Source organism: Pithys albifrons, chromosome 4 (assembly GCF_047495875.1).
Source record: "Pithys albifrons albifrons isolate INPA30051 chromosome 4, PitAlb_v1, whole genome shotgun sequence".
In the NCBI taxonomy this organism is placed as follows: Eukaryota; Metazoa; Chordata; class Aves; order Passeriformes; family Thamnophilidae; genus Pithys; species Pithys albifrons.
The window spans coordinates 28216069-28235384 of record NC_092461.1 but is presented as its reverse complement, the minus strand read 5'-3'; the positions used below and the strand labels follow the sequence as shown (position 1 = coordinate 28235384).

Sequence of the window (19316 nt, the reverse complement as noted above, 5' to 3'; positions counted from 1 at the left end):
CTGCAGGGCCAACTGGAAATACTGGGACCAGCCCACATTCTTCAGGTTCCAGAAATATTTCCAGGCATCTGGTATTGACACATCTCTTAAAAAGGTTCACCTGAAAATACAGCCCTGAATGAAAGAAGCAGGTCCAGAACCGTCATGTCCAAACATTAACAACAACCCCTCTTAGAACTGGAGATATGGGACCATTTCCCTGGACTTTCTGAACACCTGAAATATGGGAGAGCCCATCCTGGGACTGCAGAGAGACAGGTAAGTTCTCAGGGAAGATCAGGAGCAGTGTGAGAAGTGATGGGAATGCCAGGCAGTCTCTTGAGGGCAGGTTTCTTCTGTGACCCCCTGCTCTGGAACGTGCTCCAGTCCCCAAAATATCCCCTGTCACCACTGGTGCCCTCCCACCCCCAAAACCACTTGTAAATCAGGCTACAAGTATGGATTGCAAGGAGGGAGGGCAGTGGAGAAGACCCTTTCCCAGGAAGGACATTGTCCAGGCTGGGTTTATCCAGAGAAATAGGAAAGGTATTTTTCTGTCTTTGTTTCAAACAGCTTTTGGTTGTTCTAAGAAACTCCAAGTCCATCAAGTCTTACATTCCCCAAGGAACACAACCCCCTTTTCCCATGGGATCCAACAGGGCTCCCCAAAATCATCAAGCTTTAAACACTTTGCCAAGTTTGGGAGAGCAGAAGGAGCTTCCAGAGCAACCAGTCTGTGTGTCCCCGTGTCCGTGTGTCCACAGGCAGGAACGGGGGCAGAGCAGTCCCTGCAGAGCCTGGGAGAGCAGGAGGAGGAGCAGCTGCCCAGAGACACCCACAGAGGGGCCATTCTGTGCCCAAAATATCCTCCCTTTGTGACAGGACAGAGCTCAGGCTCCAAGTCCAAACCCCATCTCCAGTCCCAGCAGGGTCAGGGGAAAGTCAACGATATTTATGAGCGCCACTATTGAAGGCAAAGACAATCCCTGCCCTTTATCCATCACAGGAAGAGATTCCAAAGGCCTTGAGATGACATATATGGATTTATCCCTCCTCCAGTCCACAGGCTCACCCTCCTGACTGTCCTTTTGACCCACAACCCCCAGCCCTGGGCTTTGAATCCAATCCAAGCACTTTCTTTCACACAAAGCAAGGGATAAGATCTGTAATATCTGCAGAGCCACTAAAAATGCTGCCCCAAGTGTTGCCTTTTTTATTAATTCCATGTATTTTTATTAGAGGATAAGAAACAATATGTAACATACACTTCACTTATACTTGCATGAATATATTTAAAGGAATTGATGCTTCTTTATCCTGCTTATTCTGTTACAGTAAAGGTAATACACGGTTACAAATCTCACATCTATGTATTAGTAAAATCAACAACTCAGTGTAACCATCTCAGTGAAATCTGATCATCCAACAAAGCTGAAATAAAAGGTATCAATATTTTTTCTGCAACTTGACTTATTTTATTTCCATGAAGTGTTTCAGTTTTGATGAAACAGGAGGATTTGAGCTGGGAGAAAAAAAAACAAACAGTGTTCCCTTGCAAAAATGTTGGACCTGGGAAGCCTGTAAAGCCTTTTATTTCTCAATTTGCACCATCAGAGCAAAGCTGGATCAATTGAAACCTTCCATCTGTCTCTGGTGTTGCTGATTCTCTGCTTGGTGTGCAGTTGTTTGGTTAAAGGCAGCTGCTCCTCCTCGATTTCAGAGGTCTGGCCTTTAAAGCTCCTCTACCAAGAACCAGCAGATGGCAGGACCAACCCAGGGCTTCGCTTCCCTGGGCACCATGGACGTTCCTAAAATGCCAGATTGGGTGTTTGTGATCCCATTCCAGCTCCACAGCCTCAGGCAGGGGAGAAATAACTCCTTCAGGATCAAGGATTCAGAGCCACCTTCACCCCAAACTGCTGAGACCCTCCAGCACTGAGGATCAAGGGTACCAAACCTCCAAATATCCAGATGTGCATCACATCTGCCTTTCCTGGAGGGCAAGGATGCCCAGAACTCATTCCATGGACACACAGGCCAGAGCTACCAGGCTTCCCACAGAGGTGATGGGACCACAGACCCCTTCATGGACAGTCAGGTCCCTGTGGGAGACAAATCCCTTCAAATAACTCACAACTGGAGTAAATCAACACCAAGCAAGGACATTCTTTCAGCAACAATGTGGATCCTTGGAGTAATGATTAAACAACTGGCTTCATTTGTTCTGTCTCTTGGTGCAATTCCTCCACAACAGGTCGGTCTTTGCCAAAAAAAAAGAAATTTTACCCTTAAAAAACCCCCACAACAACAACAACAACAAAAACAATTCTCCAAAACAGCTGGAAGAACTCGGTTCATTTTTAAGTCCTTCTTTGTGGCAAACAACCAACAGGCAGAACCTGGGTGGAAAGGGCTGATGCCACAAGAAATTCTGAGCATTTTTAGACAATACACAAAATAATCAGAGCCCTTGGTGTAGTGGTAGATGGCAGCAGCTGCTGTGGAAATCCAGCCCTTTCCAGGATGGAAGCACTGAAAACCATTTTCCCCTCATTAACACACTCCAAAATAGGCAGGTGTTTCACTTAAGCTCTTCTTATTTTCCAGTAAAAACTATTCCAGGATATTTTCTGCTTCCAGGGAGCAAAGCTGCCTCCCCTCATAACCTCCTGCCCTGTCAGAAAAGGTGAATCTCTCAGTTTTCTGCTCAATCTCTTGGTTTCTCAGTCCACATAAACACACTCAAAGCACTTTCAGGGCTGTCCCACCACGGCCCTCCAGTTCCAGATCCAGCAGTTGGTTCAACAACTCACCAGTTTTAACACTTTATAAAATGCTGGGCTCTTCCTAATTATTGGCTTATTATTAATAATGTTTTTAATGACTTCAGCTGCCCCTTTTCTGGCCTTTCACTCCTGGGCTTTACAACAACTGAGGTTCTCACGTGGATTCTCATTCTGGGGATTTTGGGGGCAAAAAGAATTCTGGAAATTGTGAGACTTGGCAGAACTGATGATAAAATGCTTGGGAATAAACTCTTGACAAGCTGCCACACCCTCTCTGTCTCAAACATACTTAAATCTGTCAAAGAGATCGTTGCCATGTGTGTTCAAAAGGAATAAACTGAAAATAACTCTTTTTCCATGAGGGTACAGGATTACAGCACGTGAGGAGGAGAGAAAGACAAAAAGGGAGTGAAGAGGGAGAACAAATCTCCAAAATATGCAACTTATGCATCATTTACAGCTTGAGGAGATGAGTGAATGACCTTCAGCTCTGTCCCCTGGCAATAGCATTAATATCACTTGTTATTTTATGGGATAAGCAGCCTCCTGAATGCTCCTCCCACCAGCTTTTGCTCCCTTTTATGACAAAATCCTTGGCACCAGCAGCCCCTGGAAGTCAGAGATAGGAAGGAAATGGCCATTGGAGGAGACAATGGTGTCTTGTGGCTTTGTTTGTCCACTCTGGCACTCTCAGGAGCCTCCTAAAGGCTTGGCCAGGCTTTAGGACACAGCTGTGCTGATGGCTCTGAAGTTCAGCTCTTTGCTAAAGGTGTTGTGAGGGAAACTGAGTCGAAAATCAAACCCAAACCATTCAGTCAGGTGGCCAGACAAGCGTTACCAGCCCAATAATTTCAAGGTAGAGCACCCTTGGTGCCACAGCTGAGGAAGAAATTAACCCAACAAAGGAGGTTCTGAAGCCTCTTGGGAGGAAGGCTGAGGCACAGGGAAGATGAGGAGCATTCACCCCATTTTTAGGAGCTTTGTTCCCAATTTTTCCTGCGCTTCACAAGTGCATAGCAGAGGTTTGTGGGGCCCCAGCAGGTGAGGGAGGATGCACCAACCAGAGGAAGGCACCTCTGAGGAGCAACCAACACAAGTGATTCATTCTTACCAAACTCATCCTTAACTGCAGGTCGAGTCCTCGTGACCGGTCCCTCCTGTTGGAAAGGCTGTCATTAACATCTGTGTCATTTAATTAAAACATGGGGAGGAAGAGGAGGAGGCAAAAATCCATGAAACCACTTTTGTTGCAAGTAGTTCTACACATCTGCCCACCACCTTTCCAAAGAAGCTGCTTGTCACTCATTTAAGTGGGGACAGAGATAAAACTGGTTGGGTTTTGACACAAAACAGGAGGGCCACAAGGAAGGCATGGCTGAAGAGTCCCAACAGTGTGATTTTTGCTGCTAGAAATAAGAAACAAACCAAGGGCACCTCTGATCAATCAGTGGAAGTGACAACAAGCTTTCACCTGGCAGTTTAAGGCTGAATTTTGGCTTGGTTTTCTGTCTAGCAGGTCCACAGGTAAGCACAGCAGGCAGGACAGATGACACAGAGATGGCAGGAGGACACATAGTCCCTGGGGCAGCTGAGAACTTCCAGGAGCAATGTTAGGACAATCCTGGGATCAGGAGTGGCTGGTTGGGTGGTGAAGTCACCTTCAGCAGTCCATGGGCACCATCATTGAGCCTAAAGATCTGAGGGTTGGGATCTTGGCCTTTGACTTCACTGTGTCTTGCAGACAAACCCATGGCCCTGGTTCATTTAGGGATCCACGTTGTTATCTCTCACCACCCCACATCCAAAGTGGGGAAACTGAGGCACCAAGTCTTTGTAACATGCAGATGAACTCTCAGACGTCCTATTCTGGGATGTTCACTCCATTGGGAGTAACAGGATTGACTCAGACCCCCCAAAACAGGCGTTTGTCACTAAAATACACCTGGAAAAAGCGATTCCCAAGAGAGGTGAAACAAGTTGGCTCAGAAAGGACAGCAACAGGATGGAGATGGACTTGCTGCTCAGAGGTGAACTGGAAGGAATGTCGAGATGAAGCTCTCAAAAGAAGGTGAGAGGTCCCTGTGCCAAGCCCAGCGTCTGGATTTTCCATAAGAGCATTCCTAGTCTCTGTCTGGAGCAAGGAAACACACACAGCACACGTCCCACCTTAGGTAACAACAGGAGCATGTTTATTCAGGTCTGGCACTTACAGAGCTCGGAAGGACAAGGTACACGGCACTGGTTTTCCAGAAAAAGTCAGCCCAGGATCAGAAGAAACGAAACCATTTTATAAAAAGAGATTCTGCAGCTGCAAGGGGGGGCCAGGAATGTGTCTCCCTTTGGATCATGCATTCCCAGTGCCCGTGCCACCCACAGGCTGGAGCCAGGAGAGAGGCAGGAAAGTCTGAACTCTTCCCCTCGTGCTGTGTGGGGTTAACCGGATCTTGGAGAGTCCCAGCCTTGTTCAAACCAACCTTAGAAATGAGGGGGAGGGGTTGTTGTTATTATTAGGTATAAAAGCAGAAAAAACCCTTCCAGAACGCTCCACCTTTGCCAAGGAGGTGTGAAGAGTGAAGTGGGGTCACGTCCACAGGAAGAGAGAGAACAGCTCGGCCAAACCACCCAGGTCTCCGATGCTTGGAAGAGCATAAAGTCTGGGAAACAACCGCCTTGGAAGCCTGCTGAGAAGTGAAGGATCTCCTTGCAGACAGCAACAGAGAAGAGATTGGCTAATGAGACCCACAGGGGCCTGTGGGAGGCGGCTCTTCCTCAGCCAGCCCCATCCCTCGCCAGCCCCATCACTCGCGGGCCCGGAGGACGTAGAAGAAGCTGAGCAGGACCCCCAGGGCCAGGAGGGTGTAACTGGCCCTGACGCTGCTGGAGCCGCTGATGTTGCACAGGAAGGAGTCACAGCAGTACACGGAGGCAGCTGCTATGCCCAGGTTAATGCCAGCGCTGGGGCAGATGGGGGAGCAGCCCTTGGAGATGGACTGGCCAGACTTGCCACCTGGATTCAGGGTGGGGTGGAGAGGAAGGAAAAAAGACAAGTTTAGAGTGTTTCCAGTACAGGTTTAGAGTGTTTCCAAGACAGGTTTAGAGCTTTCTGGTCAGTTGTTCTGCAAAGGGAGTGACAGTCCTGAGGGCACTGAAGTGTCACAGAGAGGGTGAAGCTTCAGAGATCTCAACCAGCCCACACATTTCAAGGAGCTGGGGGTGTTTAGCCTGGAGAAGAGGAGGCTCAGAGGTGACCTCAGCACTGTCTGGAACTCCCTGAGGGGAAGTTCTGGCCAGGTGGAGGTTGGTCTCTTCTCCCAGGCACTCAGCAATAGGACAAGGGGGCACAATGGGCTCAAGCTCGGCCAGGGGAAATTTAACTTGGAGATCAGAAAAAATTTCTTTGTAGAGAGAGTGCTCAGGGATTGGAATGGGCTGCCCAGAGAAGGGGTGGATTCCCCATCCCTGGAGAATTTTTCTACTGAGCTTGGCCGTGGCGCTGAGTGCCATGATCTGGTAAAGGGACTGGAGTTGGTCCAAGGGTTGGACTTGATGACCTCGGAGGTCTTTTCCAACCCAATCCATTCTATGATTCTATGAACACCTGCTATAACCTCCCTGTGATAACCTTCCATGCAGACCCCAGAGACCACACAGCCCCTAGGGACAGCCCTTCAGCGGGGATACCCCTCCAGGGCTGTTGGACAATGTTCAGCCACAAGGTCCCCAGTGAAGAATCCCAAAAATCTCACTCCAGCTTCACCCGGGCACTCCTCAAGCAAGAGAAGGAGCACAGAGTGTTCAGGCACTTGTGAGCCAAGTCTGCATTTCCAGAGAGGCATAGCAGCAATGAAGGGGCAGGGAAGAGGAAACCACTGGCACTGGGCTAAGATGGGAGGTTTCTTAAAGCTCCCACCCTCTGTTTCTGCATCCACAACCCACCCACGCCACAGACACCGGCGTGCAACACCCTCTCCTCCTGCAAGGCAGGGCCAGGGTGGGATCCTGGCTCTGCAAAGATCTGCCAGAGCATCCTGCTTCTCTCAGAGCAGAAGCTGGGAAGCACAAAGCCCCCCCAGACCTTTCCTGGCACTCAGGGAGGAAACCTGCAAACTGCCCTTCCCACCTCGTCCATGGAAAGCGGAGAAGCCAAAGCGAGACTCAGGAATGAACAACCAAACACAAGGAGAAAAAAAAAAGGCAGGAATAGAAACCCTGGAGCTTCCACCAGAGGAAGCCTGCAGCATCCTCCACGCTTTCACTTATTCATCAGCACAACCTCCCCGCCCCCTGACTGAAATTCCCCTCGGACTCGGCGGCGTCGGAGCGAGCACGTGGGTCTTAACGTGACTCCTCCTGGCAGCGCCAGCGCGTCCCTCCCAAACATTCCCGTGGGATGGTCCAACAACGGCTCAGTTGCTAAGCAGAACTTTCCCTTTTCACCACCCCCCCCTCACCCAAGGAAGGAAAAGCCTTCCTGCAGCTCAGCAGGTGACCCAGGAGAGCAGCCAAGAGGGGCAGCAGAAGGTCCTGTCGGCACTCACCGAGTCCCATTCCGACGTACGTCGTCACGCAGTGGTTTTCATTCTCCCCGCACTTGACAGGCTTCAGGCAGGCCCAGTTGGAGGAGGCATCGGAGCATGAAAAGCAGATGAGCGTGTGGGCTGCAAGAAGAAAAGGCAACACCTCAGTGAAGGGTGGTGGGAAGCTTGGTGGTCCCCACCTCCGACACGTGGGATGTGTCGCACCTGCCCACAAGCCACACTTGGTATTTCACCTCTATCAACCTGCAATAGGGATTTTTTGGCCCAAAAAATTGGTCAAGTGAAGGCTTCAAGCATAAAGGATATATTTGGAGCTCTTGGTGGGCTTTTTGGCTTTACCAGTTAAAGCCTCAATGCCACCACAGCCTGGGACTTTGTGTCACCCTCCTGTTTGCACCAAGTTCAAGTTGTTGACTCAAAACTAAACCACAGGGGCAAATATTTGAGCGTTGGGCTTATTCAGCTCAGCCACCACAGACAAGGTGTCCCTGCCTGTGGCAGGGAGGGTGAAACTGGATGATCTTTAAGGTCCCTTCCAGCCCAGACCTTTCCATGATTCTGTGATGCTGATGGGAAATGCTCCAGGTGCGACCACGGGGTCGAGCTTTCCATGACCTGCCTCTGGGCACCAAGATCTGGCCACACTTGAGCTACAGCACGTGAGGGAAATGATTTCTCAGCATTGCAGCAAGACCTGCAAGGACTTGCACCATCACAGCAATAAGAAGGCAGCTCATGCATCCAATCTTTTTAATTTGGAGCAGGAGCATTAATTTCCATGCCTTCCCCCATGGCAGGTCCCTTGAATCATAGAATCATGGAATCATTTAGGTTGGAAAAGACCTCCAAGACCATCGAGTCCAACCATTAACCCAGCACCAAAAAGTTCACCACTAAACCAAGTATTTAAGCAACACATCTACATGGTTTTTGAATCTTTCCAGGGATGGTGATTCCCTCCATTCCAATGCTGGACCACTCCTTCAGTGAGGACATTTTTCCTAAAATCCAATCTAAACCTTCCCTGGCACAACCTTTATGGCTTATCCTGTACCAGCAGGATAGACTGCACGATCTGGCTCCCACCTCCCATCCTTCAGATCTGCCCAAGAAAGAGGAAAGATTGGAAAAGAGCATTCAGGGGTGGGAGATGGTCGTGGAAACAGCCTGGCCCAGTGCTCAGCAGGGCCAGGGGAACTGGGGTCTCCTCTGTATTTTACACACAAGACCATCACATCCACACTGCAGTTGTTGACCTACATATGCAGAGAGATCAAGTTTGTTCCCAATGTTTCACAGGCTCTGAGTTTGGAGCTCTCAGCCAGGCAAGCCCTTCCACGAGGCACCACCAGATGCCAACCAGAGCCGGGGCTGATTCAGGATGGGAAGTGCCAGGCAGCATCATTCCTGCTGCCACCTTTCAGCCCCACCACAGATTATCATGGAGTGGTTTGGGTTGGAAGGGATCTTAAAGCCCATCCAGTCCCACCCACCCTGCCATGGGCAGGGACATCTTCCACCAGCCCAGGCTGTTCCAAGCCCTGCCCAGCCTGACCTGGGACACTTCCAGGGATGGGACAGCCACAACTTCCTTGTTCCAGAGTCTCACCACCGTCACAGGGAAGAACTTTTTCCTCATATCCAACATGAACCTACTCTCAGTTTGAAGCCATTCCTGCTTGTCCTATCACTACATGTCCTTGTAAAGGAAGAAGTCCCTCTCCAGCTTTCTTGTAGGCCCCCTCAAGTACTATCCTAAGGAGGTGAAACCCTGGGAGAGGTCACTGAGGCTCAGCAGTCCCTGTCATGGAATATTCTGAAGAATAAATTGGACAAATATTGCTCAGCAGCTGTTCCATTCTGCCATGGCACTGCGTGACACCTTGAGGTCCTTCTCAATCCTCTTTGTCTCAGGGAAATAAACGGTTTCTACAAGAAAATTGAGGAAAAAAATAACAATTGTTCTCAGAGGATTGGTTTTTGAGCAGCCACAGCCAAGGAGGCGAAAGAAAACAAAACACAATCTCACAGAAAGAGATTAAAGTGGGTTAGTGGGAGATCCTGAGTGTCACATCAGGGCAGCCAAACGACTCTGCTTTGGAGCGGAAACCAACACCCCAACCCCTCCAAGCAAGAATTTCCTGCACTGTCCCACATCCTGCAAGGATCATCACTCTGGCAACAATCCCTACAACGAAGCCCAGTTACCTGAGCCTGCCAAGGCAGCAGCCACAGCCAACAGCACCCAGGGTTAGAGGGCCACCAGCTGAGTCGAAAGCCATTCCACTGAGACATTCCTCAGTGGACCTTCCCTCTGGATTTAGGATAGGGGGAGGAGGACAGAGCCAGCCATTGAGTCACTGCCACTTGCTGGGCCCTCCAAGCACTTCCATGGGTTGCCCAAAACTCAATGTGGGACGTCAGAGCAAAGCCCAGTTCTCCTGCTCCTTAGTCCCTCAGGTGTCCCCTGTCCCAAACCCTCCACCTTGCAACCACCCTGAAGAGGCAAATTGACTCATCCCATTCCACAGGAACCCTGTGCAAGCAGGGATGAGATGGATTACAAGCTCCCTGTGGGCTTTAGGGCACCACATGTCCCCAGATGGACTTGCTCATTATGGTGGAGGCACCAGCCGAGTGGCTCAATGACATTCATTAAACCTTTGAGGTTCCAGGAACAAACACACCAGAAATATTTGTCCATGACATAAAAATGCCTTTGGCCATGAAATTCTCTGCCACGTGACTCAATCTACAGCATCTCCTTCCTACCTGTCCCCATGTTTTTCTTTGTCACACCCACCTATTACCCCTTGTCTTCACAGACACAGAATCCTTCCAGGAGAAGCAAGTCCTTCAACATAATTTAAGTCAGGAAATATTCAGTCACTTGCTGCCCCCCAAAAAACCACCTAAATAACCCACTGCCGAGTTAGGAGAGGCACAGGCAGGCTGAGTGTTTTAGACAAAAGGCACAGAATTAATTTAATACAGCTGGAGACAGAAGGAGAGTTCGAGCTCAAGGCTACAGAAAAAAAAAAATCCCAAGACTGAACAATGCAAAAGAGAAGCCGCGTTTTCACCTACTTAAGAATTTATGTGTTTATTTCTTCGTTTCTCGGCTTCTTGGAGGAACAAAGAGCTCCCAAAACAGAGCAGGGCATTTGGGGGAATTCCTTCAGAAAAGAGATCGAATCATTCTCGCAAAGAGCAATTAAAGGAAGGGGGAAAAGCCTTTAAAATCCGACTCTGAAGCTCGGCCGCACAGGGGAAAATGCTGTTGCTTTGGGAGCTCTTCCATTCAGTGCCGATGCAAAAACTCTTCCCTTTTCCATGGCTCTTAGACAAGATCACTACATACCATAAGCAAGATTTCTGTATACCACAGACAAGACCTTCTTCGAGCAGGGGGTGAAGCTTTTCTGTAAAATACCCTCTGGATACGCTGGAAGTGTTTGGGGATAAAACTACCTGCCAGAAACCCTTTTGCCTGGCAAAGAACTTACTTTTAAAGCTGAAAGGTTTTCTGGAAGGGAGTGGGGAATGAAACCCTTCGCTGCTTTGGCCTTGGACAGCCCATCCTTCCAGCTGACATGCCAGCTGGGGCTCTGACCGAGACTCAGCGCTGGAATTGCCAGTTACTTCCCAGATCCCTCTGCAAGGGGGAAAAGGGAAGGGCAGCAAACAACTCTGTTTTTCTCACTGGTGTTCTCAGAAGACAAGAAGGGCCCGTGTTTGCCGAGCAGGGGCTGTGAGAGGCCAGGACTCTCCTGTTTGTTCTTTGTTTGGCATTTCCAAGCAGCGACATATGGAAAGAATATGCGGCTTTGCACGGCCCCTTGGAGTTCGGATAGGTCAGAAATGGAGTCGACGGGAAGGAGGGGATGGCAGGCCCTGCGACTTGGACAACTTGGCCGTTCAACACCCGGCAACAGGAACCACGTTTTGCCGAGGTTTTCCCCAGGTTCGATGGCAACCCCAGGATGCTCTTCCCCACGCGCCGCGCACCGCAGCCCGCCCCGAAGGATGCTCGGAGGGGGCGGCAGGACCCAGAACCACGAGTGGATGTGCCCAGACTTTGCTCCATCAGCCATTGCCGCGGCTGGGCTACATCTCCCCTCCATCCTCCTTCCCCTCGGCTGCATCCCAGCCCTTCCCAGCGCCGTTATCCCGGCTCTCTGCGCCGAAAAGGGGTAGCGGAGCCGGCCCTGGGCTTTGTTCCAGCTGCAACTGGGAGAAGCGCCAGAACATCGGCGCGCACAGCTGGAGATGCTCAGATTCGTACAGGCGGGGAAGCCCCGAAGTTCCTGCTTCGAGAGGGGGCACTGCTGCGAGGCAGAGCTCGGGCAGACACCCCCCATCCCGCTCCAAACCCTAACACGGCTCAGCTCTGCGTCGCCAGCCCCTTCCCAACCCTTACAGCCCCCTTGCAAACCTCCAACTTCGAGAGCCCACCCTGCCGCACGCATCACTCCCCCACCCCCCGCCCCGCAATCCGCTCGCAAACCCAGAGCTGGGAAAGGACCGGGGGACCTCAGAAAGAGGTGATGGTGGCGGGGGCATCCCCTTCCCTTCCTCCCTTCCTTACCTCTCTCCACGCAGAGCACCGCGGCCAGCACGGCGAGCAGCAGCGCCTTCATGGTGCGGGGATGCGGCCGCGGCGATGCGCAGGGCGGCTGGCGGAGCGCAGGGCTGGCGGCAGGGCCGGGCGCCGGGGGTGGGCAAAGGGCGGCGGCCCCGCCCCGCGGGCCGGGCACGGCCCCCGCGCCACCTCCCCCCTCGGCCCACCCGGCCGCGCCTACTTTCGTTTCCCCGATCCGGAGAACCGGGGTCACGGAAAGGGGCCGAGCTAGAGCGCGTGGCAAGGACAGGCGCTGCCCGGCCGGATGGAACAGAGCCAGCTCTCCCCCAGGCGTGCCCCAAAGGCTTTTTCCATCCCCTTTTGGGGTCCTCTGTGTTTCCGCGAACGAAGAGGCAGAAGTGGGAGGGCTGCCACTGTGTGACGGATCCCACTCATGCAACCCTCTGATTCACTACTCCCTCTACCCACAGGACTTGATTTCATGCCTCCTTCCCCTCGTCCGTGCACCATTCACAGATTCCCCGAGCACACACACCCCCTCCATGCACTCCGACCACCTTGCACCCACCCTGTGTCCAGGGCTCCCAGCATGGATCTCCTGCATGGCAAGCCCCCCTAAATGCATAAACCCACCCCTGCATGCATGACATCCCCTCTTCATTTATGACCCCTCCGCATGCACAGCCCCCATCCAAGCTCCAGACACGTGAAAAACCAACTTCCCCATCTGTTTAGCAGAGCCTAAATTGGATTAGACATAGAGGATCGGGAAGCTTGAAGAGCCCAGCAGCTGGGGTGGCATGGGGCAGCCTGGGCTGCTTGCAGGATGAGTCTTCAGAAGGTAAATAAGTCCACCAGAAAGGTTTGTTGGAGTGGCCCAAATTCATTAGGTCCCATAGAAATAATTAAATCCTCCAAGAAATGAGCTTCAGGAAGGGCAGTGGGGGAGGGCCCCTGCCAAGCTGGCTGTCAGGAAAGCCTGGGAATGGAGGAGATGGCTGGTAAGCCAGCAGGAAACAAGCAGGCTTGACAAACTCTGTGCCACAGATGGGTTTCATTCTGCAGAGTCAGCAATTCCCAGCAAATGCATCTGTCAAGAAATTCCAGCTCCTGTCTCGTCAGAGTGCATTCAGAGTACACTGCCTGGGAAACAAATCCATGCCTGCGAACTCCTGCTTCCTTCTTCTCTCCTATGGCTCATTTTTATTTCTCGTTGTAGAAGGAACTGACTTCTGAGCAGTCTGTTTCTGTGGTGTAATATCTTCCCCTGGAATGAGCTGCTGGGATTGTTTGCTTCACAAACCACATATTTTAAAAAAATGGGAAGTTTCAGTTTTGTGGTAACATGAGAAATGGTAATTCAAACACACTCACAAACCCCCTGTCTCCCAACAGACCAGGCTGAGGTTGTGCCCATGAGAGTCTGTCTGGCTTTTTGTAGCTACACATCTCCCAATGCTTTGAGAGGCAGCACTTGAGGTTTAACTTGTGGATATCAGGAAGTCAAAGGTGCTTTCCTGCAGCTCTTCTCTTTTTACAATGTCTACTAAACTGAACAAAAGTACATTTAGATGAGATGTTAGGAAGAAATTCTTCCCTGTGAGGGTGGGGAGGCCCTGGCATAGGTTGCCCAGAGAAGCTGTGGCTGCCCCATCCCTGGAAGTGTCCAAGGCCAGGTTGGACAGGGCTTGGAGCAACCTGGAAGAATGGAAGGTGTCCCTCCCCATGGCAAGGAAACTGGATGATCTTTAAGGTTCCTTCCCACCCAAACCCTTCTGTTATTCTATGAGACACTCTCCTCATCCCCAGGAGAACTGTACAAGGACCTTCAGTTGCCTGGTTTTCTCCCACACATAAATACAACATTATCAGTCCCAGTGTTTCCTGGATGGGACCTGCCTGTTGTTAGGTCTCTTAATAGGAAGGAAGAGGGAGGACCAAAGAGTCACATGGGACTCAACCCAGCCCAGGATCTGGAGTCATGTCGATACTCTGAAATGGCTGGGCAGGGACAGCCTTAATTACAGGGTGCTGCAAATGAACAGGTGACTGGAGCAACCAGGGACCAATTAATTCCTTGTGGTGGAAAATGCACCAGGTGAGGAAGGAAACCCTTCTGAAGGCTTACTTGAACTCAGTGATCCTTGGTGAGTCCCTTCTAGCTCAGGACATTCCATATTCCATAGTCTAAGCTTGTATCTCCCACCTCCTTACCAAGGTTATGGAGTGGGACACACTGCAAAACTCAACACTGCTGGCAGAGATTTCTGCTCTAGACCAACACACAAACCCCTGCCCTGATTGCTCCAGCCTCTTCTTGCAAATTTGGGGGTTCTTGGAGGCTTCATTGAACCATTAGCTTCATATTGAGAATACAAGGCCAAAAAATCGCTCTTCCCATGACAAGGGACACAGGAAGAAAGGCAGAAGGGAGGAGTGTCCAGCAGCAGGAATGTGGTCTGTGCTGGGGAAAGGCAGAGACAGGTACAAAAACATGCCCAAAGGAGAAAGAGATAAGGCAGGGGCTGGATCAGAGAGCAAACTGGTGCTTGGGTAAATATTTCAAGGTCGTTGGCATGTGGGGGGAGGAAGGGGTGGTGTTAAAATCAGAGAATGATTTCCACAGCTCCTTTCATGGGCCAGGGGAGCAGAGATGGTGCAGCAATTAAAACTACACTAACGAGCTCTGCAGTGCAGGGCTTCCCTGTCCAACAGGCGCTGGAGGAGTTCAAGCTTGAAATGTGGGCTCACTGAAAGCTTGCTCAGCTGCTGTGGAGCCAGGTGGCACCTGCAGAGGTTCCTTCCCCACCCTGCTTGTCTTTCAGGCCCTGTGTGGGACTTCCTGACACGTGGATCTGTCTCTGTGGGGCCCAGTGGAATTTGCAAAGATGTTTCCTCAGTTAGTGGAGCAAAACTGCTGACACAGGAAGGGGACAAAGGCCTTTCTTTTTTTGTAATTGCCTCATTCTCTGGAGATGAGAATCATAGCATGGATTGGGTTGGAAAAGACCTCCGAGATCATCAAGTCCAACCCTTGGTCCAACTCCAGTCCCTTTACCAGATCATGGCACTCAGTGCCACGGCCAAGCTCAACTGAAAAACCTCCAGGGTTGTGGAATCCACCCCCTCTCTGGGCAGCCCATTCCAATGCCTGAGCACTCTCTCTGCAAAGAATTTCTTTCTGATCTCCAACTTCAATTTCCCCTGGCAGAGCTTGAGCCCATCGTGCCCCCTTGTCCTATTGCTGAGTGCCTGGGAGAAGAGACCAACCCCCACCTGGCCAGAATTTCCCTTCAGGCAGTTCCAGACAGTGCTGAGGTCACCTCTGAGCCTCCTCTTCTCCAGGCTAAACACCCCCAGCTCCCTCAGTGTTCTGATTTCTTCTGCAGAGCACAGGAACTGCTCTGTGGAAGAGCCCTGTCCCACCTGCCAAAACCATGTCACTGTAGAACGTGGAGGATCAGTCTGGCAGAGGACTAGGAGGACATGATCCATTCTTTAACCTGGAAGAGCAGGAGCCCAGGATCTCCATCCTTGGTACAAGGTGTGTTTCCTCTCACCTCCAAAATTCTCTTTGCCCAGACCCATCAGCTGCAACAGTCATGATATAAAGGTCTTCACTGCTGGCACAGCCTCTGGCACTGCTGGAATTGTGGTGGGCCATCCCTGAGACTCCTGCTCACACCATCCTGCTCCACCTGAATGAATGAGAGGCCTGACTCCATTTTCCAGCCTTTCCTCGTCATCCCACTCTGGATTTTCCTCCTCCTGAAGGCCCTTCTGGTTGCTCTGGATCAGAGTTACCCAGAAGACCTTCAGGAACATATTTGGAGCATCCAAGGATGCTCCAGATGCAGGTTTCTCATGGACTTCTTTGCTGTCACTGTCCTCCACCATACTGACAGGCCACTCTGCTCCATCCCGTGGGAAAAGACCTGAGATAAGTCTGTGGTTATTTTGGGGAGGGAAGAGGCTTTTCAGTCCTTTCCCTATCCCTTCCATCAAAACTGACCCTCCCTCTGAGCAAGGAATTCACCCAGATCCTGGGAGGCAACACAAACAGTGCCGGAGCTGAAGGCAAAGGACTGTGGAGATTTATGGTAGAAATGTTGAATTTGGTGTAAAAAACATGAGAAATGGGAATGTTCCAGGGCATGAAAGGACTGAGAAGAAACAATAGACCGAGGGTTAATAGGATGTTTTCATTGCTGTGGAGCTTCCTGTGCTTGTATTCAGTCGAATGAAGGGGAGGTACAAACTGACCGTAGATAAACCGATCTTAGATTAAGAGTCTCCAGAGGACTGAAAGCAGGGTGGGAGCCATAAAACACCCAGATAAAGAAAACAAAAGAGCTGGAATATATTCAGCTGTTTCACCCAAAAAAAGGGGAAAGGCAAAAGAGAAAGGGAGCCAAGAGGAGCCAAGACAGAATCGTCTCTCTAAAAGCTGTAAAAAACAAGTTCAAAAATCTGGAGGGGGTTTGTGTTCTGCCTTTCACCTTTTGCCTGGCTGCCTGTGGCACAGAAGTGACACTGGCCAGATCATCTGGGTGCTTGTGATCGAATTAAAACCATCAGGAGAAGTGTGAGAGGGCAAAAGCCTCTTTCACACAGATCTTTGTGTGACAGAATTGCTTTCTTCTCCCGGAAGATCTCGCAGCGAGTTTTATGACTCCAATTTCCTGCAGACTGCAGAAGGGAGTTTCTCATTCCCAGGAGCAATATCTGCACGTTCTCTAATTGCTGATTACCATCTAATGCTGGAGGCGGCCCTGGAGCTGCAGGCAGGTCCCAGGTGAGTTGTTGGGAGCGCTGGGCACAGAGCCAGGATCAGTTTCCTGGCTCTCCTGGACCAAGGAAGAGTGAAGCCCTGACACACCCCAGTGTATGATGCCAATGCTTTGTGTGATGCTTAAGGACTTGCCTAAAGGAGAAATCCCCTGGAGGAAGGAAAAACCATCATCCATATGCAGAGCTCTCTCCACACACTGCCTTGGCACTACTTTTATGGTGCCCGAGATCCTGGGAAGCCTGGAGGTGTTCTGGAAGTTGGACAAACATCCGTTGGAGTGAAGTTCCTACGTGATGTGGAAGAGCATCTTTGGGACACCTTTGCTGCTGAACATGTTATATGTTTCACTTGGAGCAACCTGGTTTGGTGGAAGGTGTCCCTGCCCTTGGCAGGGAATTGGAATGGGATGATCTTTAAGATTCCTTCTCACGCAAAATGTTCTGTCATAAAGCAAAGCTGAGGTTGAACACCAGAATTCTGCTCTAGGGAAGGGAACCAGCTCCACATGGGAATGACAGAAAGGGCCCCTCAGTCAGGAAAAATCTTGAGGGGCTGGAGCGGGGCCAGAGAAGAGCAACGAGGCTGGAGAAGGGAGTGGAGCACAAGTGCTGTGGGGAGAGGCTGAGGGAGCTGGGGGTGTTTAGCCTGGAGAAGAGGAGGCTCAGAGGTGACCTCAGCACTGTCTGGAACTGTCTGAAGGGAAGTTCTGGCCAGGTGGGGGTTGGTCTCTTCTCCCAGGCACTCAGCAATAGGACAAGGGGGCACGATGGGCTCAAGCTCTGCCAGGGGAAATTGAAGTTGGAGAGCAGAAAAAAATTCTTTGCAGAGAGAGTGCTCAGGCATTGGAATGGGCTGCCCAGAGAGGGGGTGGATTCCCCATCCCTGGAGGTTTTCAAGGTGAGCTTGGCCGTGGCACTGAGTGCCATGATCTGGTAAAGGGACTGGAGTTGGACCAAGGGTTGGACTTGATGATCTCGGAGGTCTTTTCCAACCCAATCCATTCTATGATTCTATGAGGCAGAAAGAACCAGGAGAGGCAACTGAGTTCATTCTCCAGCCCCAGCGGAGACACCAAGGAGTTGCTGAGTGCAGTGTTTTTTTACACTTTGATGCATCTTGATTGTGGTGCTAAAGCTGCTGATTCTGGAGGGAGTTCTCCAGCTCTGCACCACGTGCCAGATGCCAGGAATCCTCTCTGATGTTATCTAAATGCCTCTTTGCTGCTGTGTGGACCCTAATGCAAAAAGTGGGGAGAATGGAGCAACTCAAGTCTTCCCTTTGGAGAAGAGACTGGAAGGATCTCATCCCATCACTCACCAGTTCGCACTTCCCAGCACAATGGATTGCAGAGTTCCAACAAGGCTTTGTTTCACAATTTTCCCCCAGGTTTGACACTTGTTAAACTTGTGATCTAACAAATCATCTTTTCCTGCCAAATTGCTGCAGGGGAGGTTTCCTCATCCCTTATTTGTGCAGGTGATGGGTCCACATTGACTGTAAAGCTTTGTGCTGTCCTTCCTAAATTACCTCCTCTTTCTCGGGCTATCACTTAGATCTGTCAGAACCACCCAGAACTGTCCTGTTTGCAGATTCTCTCTGTTTGTCACCCCTGAGCTCAATGAATTTATTCTCTAATCCGTCATTCAAACCAGCAATTAAAACTTTGCATCAGCCCAGAACCAAGACAAGCTCCTGTTTAATAAATCACTCCAACCTGACAGCAAATTGGTGGTGGTTATTTGCTCATGAGTTTTAGCTCGACTTTGTTTTCTTGGGTTTGCTTGTGAGACCATCACGTGTCAACGGTGCCAAAAGATTTCTTAATGCTGAGCTATGTGACAGGTACCACTTTTGCCATAACTACAGATTTTGTTATCTTGTCACAAGGGGGGAATAACACTCACCTGTCACAAAATCCTTGCTGCTCGTCCCCATCTCCTTGATAGCCTTTACACCACTGCAAATTGTTTGATGGTCTTTTTCAGAGCTTTTTTTTCCCAGTTCTGGAGTCTGGGTTGACTGCTCTGTGTGTTCCTAGAGTCTTCCCAGCTCCCCTTTATAGCGATGGATGCTGCATTTCTTCATGGAAAGGATTGCCAAGCATTGGAAGGGGCTGCCCAGGGAAGTGGTGGAGTCCTCGTTCCTGGAGGTGTCCAAGGAATGACTGGACATGGCACTCAGTGGTCTGGGTGACAAGGTGGGGATGGGTCAAAGGTTGGATTTGATGATCTTGAAGGTCTTTTCCAACCTCAGTGACTCTGTGGGTCTGTGATTTGTTGTTATTAACACCCAGATTTCCCAATTATGAGGACACAGGGGCAGGTAAAACAGGCTGGGCATGGCAATTCCAATGGATGCCCCTTTTCCCAATGCCTGGACACCTCTTTGCCTGACATCCCTCACTGATGTGCATATTCATATTGAAAACATCGGTTTTATTTGCTTTTGATGTGTTAATTGGTTAATCTCATTAATATCTGTGGCAGCAAAGTGGTTCTTGCTCTTGTGTTAGATGTGGTTTGTGTCTCCACACTCGGAGCGGGCTGGGAGCACAAACACAACTCAGAGTTGTTGTGGGATTGCAAAACAAATCCTGCACTGAAGTGGCACCTCTGAGCATCACCTGGGTGACTTCTGAC

General features: G+C 50.5%; 1 protein-coding gene across 1 annotated transcript; it reads right to left on the bottom strand.

Annotated features, from left to right (window-relative positions):
• Nucleotides 1-1187: 1187 nt before the first annotated feature.
• On the bottom strand, nucleotides 1188-12051 carry LOC139671233 (lymphocyte antigen 6E). The gene is made up of 3 exons (XM_071553747.1): nucleotides 11892-12051; nucleotides 7304-7423; nucleotides 1188-5772 (listed from the first exon to the last, which is right to left on the bottom strand). The coding sequence occupies exons 1-3, from the start codon at nucleotides 11941-11943 to the stop codon at nucleotides 5564-5566; spliced, it is 381 nt and encodes a 126-aa protein (XP_071409848.1). The 5' UTR covers nucleotides 11944-12051; the 3' UTR covers nucleotides 1188-5563.
• Nucleotides 12052-19316: the final 7265 nt, after the last annotated feature.